The sequence below is a fragment of the Chanodichthys erythropterus genome, chromosome 18 (genome assembly GCF_024489055.1).
Source record: "Chanodichthys erythropterus isolate Z2021 chromosome 18, ASM2448905v1, whole genome shotgun sequence".
NCBI lineage: Eukaryota > Metazoa > Chordata > Actinopteri > Cypriniformes > Xenocyprididae > Chanodichthys > Chanodichthys erythropterus.
This window is the reverse complement of record NC_090238.1, coordinates 24,046,179-24,057,511: the sequence shown is the minus strand read 5'-3', so window position 1 is coordinate 24,057,511 and position 11,333 is coordinate 24,046,179. Positions and strand designations below refer to the sequence as shown.

General features: G+C 36.3%; 1 protein-coding gene across 1 annotated transcript; it reads right to left on the bottom strand.

The window, feature by feature from the left end:
- Positions 1-691: 691 nt before the first annotated feature.
- ivd (isovaleryl-CoA dehydrogenase) lies at positions 692-10,982 on the bottom strand. Its single transcript, XM_067367699.1, has 12 exons — positions 10,673-10,982; positions 9,028-9,117; positions 8,886-8,937; positions 8,597-8,766; positions 8,299-8,392; positions 6,863-6,993; positions 6,582-6,678; positions 6,404-6,497; positions 6,229-6,310; positions 2,106-2,210; positions 1,903-1,975; positions 692-1,484 (listed from the first exon to the last, which is right to left on the bottom strand). The coding sequence occupies exons 1-12, from the start codon at positions 10,799-10,801 to the stop codon at positions 1,351-1,353; spliced, it is 1,251 nt and encodes a 416-aa protein (XP_067223800.1). The 5' UTR covers positions 10,802-10,982; the 3' UTR covers positions 692-1,350.
- Positions 10,983-11,333: the final 351 nt, after the last annotated feature.

The following is an 11,333-nucleotide window of genomic DNA, read 5'->3' as shown; positions in this document are numbered from 1 at the left end:
GGCCCACCAACACTCCACATTTTCCATGTCTTCTTTGTCTGACACACCCATTTTAGATCTTTGAGTCACTACTAATGAGCTGATAACCTTAATCAGGTGTGTTTGATTGAGGAGACATGCACAATGTGCAGTGTTGGTGGGCCTCCAGGAGTGTGGTTGGGAACCACTGCTTTAGCTATTTTCTTACAGCCATTTTCTATTTTGTGAAGCTCAGCGATCTTTTGCTGCACATCAGAACTACATTCTTTGGTTTTTCTCATTGTGATGGATGATTAAGAGAATTTGGCCTTTGTGTTTCCTCATGTTTATACTCCTGTGGAACAGGAAGTCATGGCTGGACAATTTCATGCTCATAGTCATCCTGGTGTGCTAAAAATGTAAATATGAATGGGAATATACTTTATTTCTAGGGGTACCAATAATGTGGCCAACATGAATTGGAGAAAAACATTTATTTCATAATGTGAGTTTCCCCCCCCCCCTTTCAATTCTTTTCCTTCTATGAAAGGTTAGAATTTTGTGAATTTTTTTGAATGAAAGATCAAAATGATAAACAAGGCTACTAAAATACTACAAAATTAACACATTTTAAATTAAGACATGAACTTCAGACTGAAAATAAAATCTGAAATAACTCCACTAATACTGCGAATATGCAATACTTTTCTATACAACAGAAATTCAATAGATATAGATGGAAGAAAGATTAAGTTTATTCTAAACAACATTATACAACCAGGTTAACATGAAGTGATTATTCATTAAGGCAGGATTCTAAAATCCCAAAGGTTTAATGAGTCAGTACAATGAAAAAAGTGCAACTTCTTTTGAATCTCATGATTAAACAAATGAAATGACAAATGCATAATTAAAATACACACATTAAATGGAAAAGAATGTCTGAATTACACTGACTTCAATAAATATCCTCTATAAAGAAATCTTTATTTTATTCACATAAGAAACCAAGCCACAAACAATCATGTTAGGGGGCAGAGATGATATGCAAACCAGCTTACAAAGACTGACCATGTTTTGACAAAAAACAAGACAATAATGTCACCCAAGTCACATGACAAAATGACTTGGGGTCTGAGAGGTAAATCTCCTACTACTGCTTGTGTTCTTGTATGCGAGACCACTTGATGTAGTGTTACAGAACATCATTTAAACAGCTTTAGACATCCAAAGGACATATTATAGTTTTGTATCACTGCTCTTGAAACTGATTAGCAATTATGCTTCCCATCAATGGAAGTGTCAAAATTCAGATGCCAGATGACCGTTTTGTCTTAAATAAAAGCAAAACAGTTCATGTGGGATCCGATACTAATCTGCTAAGTGGTGCTCTTATTTGAACATCGCATTGAAGGCTCTGCCAATGATCATCCTTCTGACCTCACTGGTACCAGCTCCAATCTCATAAAGTTTAGCATCTCTTAAGAAGCGGCCCATTGGGTAGTCATTAATGTAACCGTTTCCACCTGTGAATAGACGCAAAAGTGAGTCAACTAGGACTTGAGTCATAAGACCTAGGCTTACTGAATTAGCAGGATTTCATTCACTCACACAATCCTGAATTTATCTATTTTTGAAGCTTATTTCAGAGTTGTTGTTGTCATCGCTACAGGACCAGTCTAACATTAGCTGTCCAAATTGTTGGATCAATATGTGACTTTACAATCAACACATGAATGCTGAGGTATCAAAATGTACATGCAAATCATATTCGCTTGTACATTCAAGGAACAAATCATCTTTGGAAACAGGTACAAGTTAGACTTGTTTGCGGTTTATCCACCCAGTAATTGTTAAGAATGAAGACAGAAGGGTTTGGCCCTGATCTAAGGTACATCGGAAGCTATTTCTCTGTTTTTGCTGTGCTAACTACTAGGCACTCACCAAGGCACTGAATTCCATCCAAGGCAACTTGAGTCGCATTCTCAGCACAATAAAGGATTACCCCAGCACAGTCCTACAATAACATCACAAATCAATACTGCTACTACACACTCTGGAAAGACTGCATGCATCATTTCCAGGCTGATATGTAACATTTTAAAATAAAGCATTCAAATAACAAAAACTGTGTAAAGAGCTCTTACCTTAGCACTGTAATGGCCTTTGTCACAAGCACGGGCAACGTTGTATAAATACTGTCGACATGAACTAAGCCGTGTGTACATATCAGCCATTTTTCCTTGCATTAGCTAGTCAAAGGGGAGAAATTAATCATTTTATTACCAAGGTCACATACAGTAGTTGTTTAATACATTTTCATAACTTTACATACATGCATTCAAAAGTTTGGGATTGGATTCATTTAAAACAGAAATCTTTTGGGGCAGGGCTGTTCTCCACTGAATTTCTATAATGTTTAAAGCATTTCTAAGGATTCTGATTTTTTGAAGGCAGCTGTCTGACTCTGAGATGGCGAATGGGAACATGGTTTGTATAACATTAACAACATGTTATTAGCTATCTGATATCGTAGTCAAGCCAAAGGATAATCATATAAATTACTGTTATGTGTCCAACGTTGTAGAGAGTGATAAATAAAGCGTGTTACAATTAACTAGTACACAACACTGTGTGATTCGCTCTTCCTGTTCTTCTTCTGAATCAGTTTCAGGTTCAATCATATATGGCTGAATTAAACCAATATTTCCACTTGACATTGTGTAGCATTTACAGTTGACTGAGTGGATCAGGTAGTGGAGTGGAAGCAGGAACTAATTTGCATATTCATTAATCCATGTATACTAAATGAAGCAAGGTGTACAGTTACATTAAAGATTTTACTTTTAAGGCATGAAGATATTATTTTCACAGGAATGTTTAAATATGTCTTTGTGGATCAAAGATGAGTTTTAAGGGATAACATTATTGACTGCAGGAAAAAAAAAATGACTTTCTTACCCCTAACTTTTGAAGATAGGAGTAATGTTATGGTTTAGACTGGGTAAACCCAGCCTGATCTGCCAGCGATTTGATTTCGCCCGGCAACTCAGTCTGGAAACCCGTACATTCATTTCTACTGTGTCTGTTACACTTTTGCGGGAACCAATCACAGACTGGCTTATCCACCTTGCTCGCTATTGGCGGGTATAACATGATGACGACAGAGAAACGACGGCAAGCACGACCGTCAATCCAATTCCTTTTAACCTTTCAACGATGCTGAATGACTTCTTTAGTTTAGCAAACAAATCGCTCAAATGGGTGTAAATACCACTCACTTTCATGTTTTGTTTTTTTTGCACAACCTGCAAAATCGCTCGATGCCATTGCTGCTTCTGCAAACCGCTGATCAATACTACAAACCAATACCTGTCTGGAGTTTTTGCGTCGCTTTGCAAAGTACGTCACCCGGATCGTTGATCTGATTGGTTGAAGGACTATCCAATTGCGTGAATAATGCTCGTTGATCACGTCTCTTGTGCAGTAGAAAATACATACAGACTCCCCAGACCAATGTTCAATTTTAAATTGAGCTTGGTCTGGTGATAACATAATTAGAACCATAACTTGTCTGGCTAAGAATTATATAATGTGCATTACTGTTAAAGAACGTTACTACAGTGATAACTATGGTTTATGTAGGTTTCCTCTTAAACTCTCCACAAAACCAGTTTTAAATTTATTCAGTATTTATGTAACAGTTTGTTGAGTGCCACAGTTATATATATATACATGTATATATGAGAGAGAGAGAGAGAGAGAGAGAGAGAGAGAGAGAGAGAGAGAGAGAGAGAGAGAGAGAGAGAGAGAGAGAGAGAGAGAGAGAGAGAGAGAGAGACTAAAAGATAGGTACAAACAGTAGGGCTGGGCGGTATGACAATATCGTTACCACGGTATAAAAAGTCTATCATTAAAGAGTTTGCTATATCGAGTATATTGTGGTATGTAAATATATAGAACTATTGACACTTCAGAGTGATGAAATGCATGAATGAGAATATAAAGAGCGGGACATGCTTGATGATAAAGAGTTATAAGTGCAATTTATCCTGAAAATGATCTTGGCACACTGCCAAAGTGCACAGAACGCCGTGTCTCTCAGCATGCCATCGCAAATTCAGTTCTCTTTCATGTCTAATTGATCTTGAATGGTCAAATACACACACATTTACGTCAAAATGACCATCGTGTGGAGTATTCAGGTAAACACAGCAAGTTATGTCGCAAGTGAAAGTAAACAGTTGGGTGTAAACTGGATGTGTATTAGTATAATGGATCCATGTGTTTGGTCTTAAAGTGACAGCAGCCTATTATACCTACCTGCTGCTCTGTGTCATTAATGTGAATCAAACAAAAGAGAAAATAACTTACTGTGCTTGAATGAATATATATTTTTTAGCTTTAGTAAGATTACATTTATATTTTATTTTTACACTGAAGACTATGTAATATTTTATTTTTACATTTGATTATTAAATTCTGCATTCTGTACTAATTCTAACTACGTTAAAGGTACAACATGTAATAATTTTGTCCGCTAGAGGTCGTAAAGGCGTAAAAGTTTTAGAGCGGAATCTTGGGACATGTGGTCTTCACCTTAACGGACGGTGCAAAAGAATAGGGATTGGAGTCAGGAAGAAATCATGTTCATTGATGAGATCATTAATATTACTGTAGTATGAAGCAGAGCAGGAGCGAGTGTTGTGGGAGCTGAACGAGGTCGCTGGAGCGATTGCTCAACACTGAAAATGAGGCACGAGCAGTGAAACTTTTATTATAACAGTCGCCGGCACCACTTCCACTTTTCCGGTCATGAGTATGAGGTAACACAGCTCTGTTTATAATATTAGATACATTTGAGAGTGTTGAAAATGATGTTATAACGTTACTCTGTGCGTTCACTCGGCGGCTGCTGTGAGACACTGTTGCACATTGCAGTAAGATAGATCGATTTTAGAATATCATATTAAATACTGGATGGCTTGTGTTGATAAATGGCATGCAATTAATATTAAAACGTATTGTATGATGGAGAAAATTATGTATTACCGTTAATAAAAATAAAGCTGCATCTGATTATGCTATGTTAGCTATTTGACAAAATAGTGTTTTTCTCTGAGGCATGGTAAAGCATGGTAAATCGAAAAAGACTAAACATGTTGAGCTATATAACAACAATTAGTTTTCTGTTTATAAATATATCAAAACAGATATTCCCTTGTCTATTAAAACATGTAAATATTTGTCACGATCAGTCTGTTCCTGTTCACTCCGGACTTCATTTCCCATAATCCTCCCTGTCAATCACATGCACTCACTCCACCAATCACCTGTTGCCACATACAGTCATGCACACTCCACACTAATCACCACACCCAGCTGATACGCATTACCTGGACTATAAAGGACTCACACACACACCACCTCACGGCGAAGTCTTGATTTCCCAGTGTGTCATTTCCGAGCGTTTATATCCTGTTGTTACTGTTCCTGTCTGTTACCCGTTCTTGACCCGTTGCTGCCTGTCCTGACCCTTGCTTGGTATAACGTTCTGTGTATGATATCCGCCTGCCTCGATCTACTGCCTGTACCCTGACTACGATTCTGCCTGCTCCTTACTGTTCCTGATTGTTCCTGTTTTGACCCTGCCTGTACGACCACTCTACTTTAATAAAATGCTGCATTTGGATCTCTGCCTCAGTCCCGCTTCGTTACAATATTAAAGGGTCTTTGGTGTTTCCATGGTTTCCACAAAATAAAACCAGAAACCGAGGCAGACCGAGGGTTAATGAGGGTATGACGCAATTGACAAGACGACTCCTCACACGTCCCGGAGCCTTGGTTAAAATTGCAATTTTCTCACGATTTACAAATAGTTGGAAACCTTTGGGATATTGTAAGTACTCAAGTGAACAAAATATATAACACTGGCCTAGTGGTTTTTGGATATTTTACTGCAAAAATATTACATATTGCACCTTTAAATAAACCTATTGTACCTGAAAAACTTAATTTGTTTAATTCATATTTTTGTTTTATTGTATTTGTCCTATTGTTTGTAATTTGCTTCTTTTTTTTCAGATTTTTAATAACAGAAATGACATAAAATTACACAAATTAACTACACTGTAATATATAAATATCATTATCATGAAATATATTTTCTCATATCGTGAAATGAGAATTTGGTCATATCGCCCACTCCTAGCAAACAGTAAAACATGTCAAACACACAAATCCTTGCTTATTTCAGAGTGAAAAGCATACCTGGAAGTGGCCAATTTTCTGTCCAAAGGCTTCACGAACATGAACATAAGGAATTGCATGGTCAAGTACAGCTTGCATGATGCTGAGGGAATGTATAAAATGGGCAAACATAACTATTTGACAGTCTCAATTTACATTTCTAAGAATGCTACTGGAAATAAATGGTAACAATTACCCAACAGGTCCAGAGGCCAGGACAAGTCTCTCTAGGTCCAACCCACTCATCATAACATATACTCCTTTATTTAATGGGCCCAATATATTTTCCTCTGAAACCACAAAAGAACATTTTAAAATGGACCTCAAACACTTTCAGACTAATACGCATAATAAACTCATGCACATTCACCCACCAGGGACCTTGCAGTCTTCAAAGACGAGTTCACAGGTGTTAGATCCTCTCATTCCCAGTTTATCCAGCTTCTGCGCTGTGCTAAATCCTGGCATGCCCTTCAAGAACACAAGCACAATGACTATGATATGATTACATTTGAAGTTGTAGCCTTATGGAACAACAAATTAAAAATGAATCATTCAATCAAAATCAGAATGCTAGGTGCAATGCTAGGTGTAATACGGTGTGACAGAACACAACAATCAATCATCCAAGAGGAAGTGGTTCGTCTTCTCTAACCTTCTCTACGATGAAAGCAGTGATTCCACGGGCTTCTGCCTCTGGGTTTGTCTTAGCATACACAATCAGAACATCTGCATCTGGTCCGTTCGTAATCCAGAACTTATTACCGTTCAACACGTAATGATCCCCTTAAAGATGACAGATCAAAAGGAAAAGAAGACAGTCAAGCATGTGTTGTCACCATTCTAGGGTCAAGATGAATCATTTTGCATTAGATGGCCAGTCAAAAGCAGTTATGTATTATGATGAAATTATTTTTTGCAAACATCATAAATCACTAATACATTATTACATTATAGTAGATGTTTTGCCAAATTGAAAGAGCCTTCTAAAGCATGCAATGGTATAAATAAGCATAACAAACATACAATACAAACACTAATAAAAAACAACATACTATATATATATTTTTTTGGAGATACTGGAAATCCATCAGTCGATATTGTACATTTAATATGTTAGTTAAAAATAATAATAATTTAATAACACTGTTAAATGTAATCTTTAGCAAATCCAAAATGAGTTTTCCATTGTGTACATTATAATCTTGTGAGGCATAAAATTATTGATTTTAGTGTTTATTTGTCATTTATTTAGACAAAATGGCCTTTTTCTATTCATTTATCACTTATAGTCCATAACATGAAAATAAGTATAGGCTTCATTCATTGGAATCATATGAATATTGGTGTATTCATAATAAGATTTATTCCTTAAATATTCATGCACAAATTAGTACATACATTGCCACTCAAAAGTTTTGAGTTGGTAATATTTATTTATTTACTTTAAAGACGTCTCTTATGCTTACCAAGGCTGCGTTTATTTGATCAAAAATACAGTAAAAACAGCAACACTGTGAAATACCATTACAATTTAAAATCATCAATAATGTTTCTATTTTAAAATGTAATTATTTATGTGATAACAAAGCTTAATTTTCAGCATCATTACTCCAGTCTTCAGTGTCACCAGATCCTTCAGAAATCATTCTAATATGCTGATTTGCTACTCAAGAAACATTTATTATTATTATCAATGTTAAAAACAGTTGCACTGCCTAATAGTTTTGTGGAAACTTTTTTTCAGGATCTTGTTGATAAATTAAAAAAAAAAATAAAAAGGGAAGTTATTTGAAATCTTTTGTAACATTATAACGTTTTTAGTGTCACTTCTGATCAATTAAATGCATTCTTGTTGAATAAAAGTATTGATTACATTTTAAAAAATCTCATTGACACGAAAATTTTGAATGGTAGTGAATATGAAAGGACAATATATTTCACATATCAGTTAACAAATATACCGTGACATGCATGCACATCTAACCAGTAATGACATGTCCATGGCACTGATGTAACAGTGCTTATTATAGCAGCAGACAGTGGTGACTAACGGAGCAGCACATAGAGTGATAACAGAAGGCCAGTCACCTTGTTTTTTCGCTGTCAGTTTCATGGACACCACATCAGAGCCAGAGTTGGGCTCACTCATGGCCAAGGCACCCACATGCTCCCCCGTCATCAGCTGAAGCACAAACATTGTGAAAAACAACTCAATCCTAAAATCCATAAATAACCTAAACGCACTACTTAATTAGCCAGCATTTACAGTGTGGAAAATGGATTTTCCCTAATGTGTTATGTCATGGGTCTGTTTTAGAAAGCTAGCTTAACAGAAAATGTAATAGACACTTGAATATCAATATGAATGTTTTGCTTTGACTCAAACCTTGGGCATGTACTTCTCTTTCTGTTTCTGGTTTGCATGTCGAACCATCTGATTTACACACAAATTGGAGTGTGCTCCATAGCTGAGAGCGATAGCTGCTGAAACACGGGAGATCTCCTCCATAACAATCACATGTTCAAGGTAGCCCAATCCCGTTCCACCATACTCCACTGCACACATGGATAAAAAGATTAAAACCATTGGTTTTTCAAAAGAGAATCATATCAGACTATGCTCAATGCTGTCTCAGCAACATTATCATTTGAAGACAGATTGTAAATGGTCCGACCTGGAGCAGTAACTCCAAGCAGTCCAAGATCCCCCATCTCCTTCCAAAACTCCTAGTTTATAAAAGATCATATTTATTTGATTCATTACTCAGGATTATTACACAGAGACTCCTGAGATACTTGTCATGATCAGGAACTCACCCTCATGCGGGGAAACTCGTTTTTCTTGTCAATCTCATCAGCGTATGGACCGAGCTTCTCCTGGCAGAATCTCTGGACTGTCTGTCTGAGCTGGTGTTCAAAAGAAAGATGTGTGATGATAAACGCAGGGCAGACTGTCCACAAACAACATGAACTTCCAAAAACCTCAACAAAACAATTCCAGTGCACCTAATGTCCCTTACAAAAAAAGTATTGTGGTGGTAGTACCATGATTTAGTAATGATACCAAAACACTATGCTGGATGATTACCATATTCATATACCATGGTAATTTCATGGTGCTTCAAAGACTATCAAGGCATTATAGCGACCAACATACCTTGGTTTTACCGGTGTCAGGGTAAAAGAAGGTATGGGAGGCTGTGCCTCAAAAAAAGAAACTCTTTAACAGCACAAATATTAGATCAAATGTATAAATGTGACTAATTTTTGTAAGTAAACCTGTCCAACAGCTCCCCCATCCCTGCAGGAATCGTATCATTTTTAATAACAATGAACAAAAGCCAAAAACAGTTAATGATAATAAATTAGAGACAAAAATATTATTGATGTTAATAAAAAGTATAATAAAATAAACAATATATGTATGTGCACCACCATTAAAAAGTTTGGGGACAGTAAGATTTTAATTTTGTTACAATTTAAAATAAGGTTTTTTGACTGGATCATATCCCTATTTATTCCTGTGATGTCATTACTCCAGTATTTAGTGTCACATGATCCTTCAGAAATCATTCCAATATGCTGATTTGATGCTCGAGAAACATTTCTTGTTATTATTAATGTAGAAAACAGTTGCACCGATTAGTATTTTTGCAGGATTCTTTGATCATTTATTTAAAACAGAAACTATTTTAACATTATAAATGTCTTTACTGTCACTTTTGATTAATTTACAGCATGTTTGTGGAATAAAGTATTATAATATTGTTTTGCAGTTGAAAGTGTCAAGAAAATTCTATTTCATAATATGCATTTAACCTGGAAACCATATAAACAAAAAAAAGTTCTGGATTATGAATTTATGTTGGACTAAGAGAGACATCTGCCACTTCCTCACAATGAGATTACCATGCTCAAACCATATGCATTATGTCCACTAACAGATTTTGTAAGTGACGTTCAGTTCATGTGGGTTGCTATAAAAACCAATGAAGGGCATCTGAAATGATCCTGTCCAATCAAAACGCGCCGACCGTTCACACCCACCCAGCATGCCATTTGACACAGGCAGCAAAGAGATACGTACATGTAAATCGTGAAAACATGTAACTTCTGTTTCAAGCTTATCTGTTTAAAGCTTATACATTTTAATTTTAAGGTTGGATCTGCAGTTCGTGTGTTTTTCAATGTCAGGTCAGAAACTCGTCGACTCTGTGACAGTCTCTAGGCCAGTGTGAATGATGCTCTAAATGAAGGTGAATATGATACCTTATACTGATAAATGCCTGGCGACTACACGGATACAATCTCTTACAAGTTCCTAGAGTTATGTCAGAGGTCATTGTGTGCGCTAGCACAGCCAACTGGCTCATCCCTACGAAATTTCAACAAGACGTAAATAAGAAAACATTTTACGAGCTTTGGCTCTCGGTTGCGGTTGCGCTCTCGGTGTGTGGGATACCTGGATCTGTTCCTCGGTCAGACCGTTCACGATGTCGTCCACTGGAATAGCTCCAGCGCATCCGCGTCGCGAAACACTAACATTAGCCACTCTTTGACAAAGACGCAACGCTCTTCTGGCAGCAAACATTTTGTAGTTACTGCAGGATGAAGATAACACAAAAAGTGAAAAACGATTAGCTAATTATCCAACTGCACTTAGACAGGTGAAAAGTGCAGAGGAGCAATACTGAACTTCACTAAAATGAAGTGGAAGGAATCACGTTTCTTCTTCTCTTCTGTTGTGTAACGTGAACTCTACCTCTCACTAGAGCTTTACTGCCACCTACAGCGACGAAGTACAAACTACAGCCCAACTCTATGACAACCACCCCAAAACACTGTAGTGTAGACAAAAAACATAAAGATGCTACAGTAAGACATATTCATTGCTAGGTTACATACAGTAAAAAAACTATATTATATTAGCCTATATTATACTATATTTAAAAAAAACAATAGCCTACATGTGATTTTACTATTTAAATGTTTTATAGTTCATTCTTAGAAGTAAAACGTATGACTACATTCTAATTCACAGAGAAAAATTATTTTATATTTAACAAATCAATATGTATAGCCTACTTATTGTACTAGGGTAAAATATTTGTGATTATTGTGTT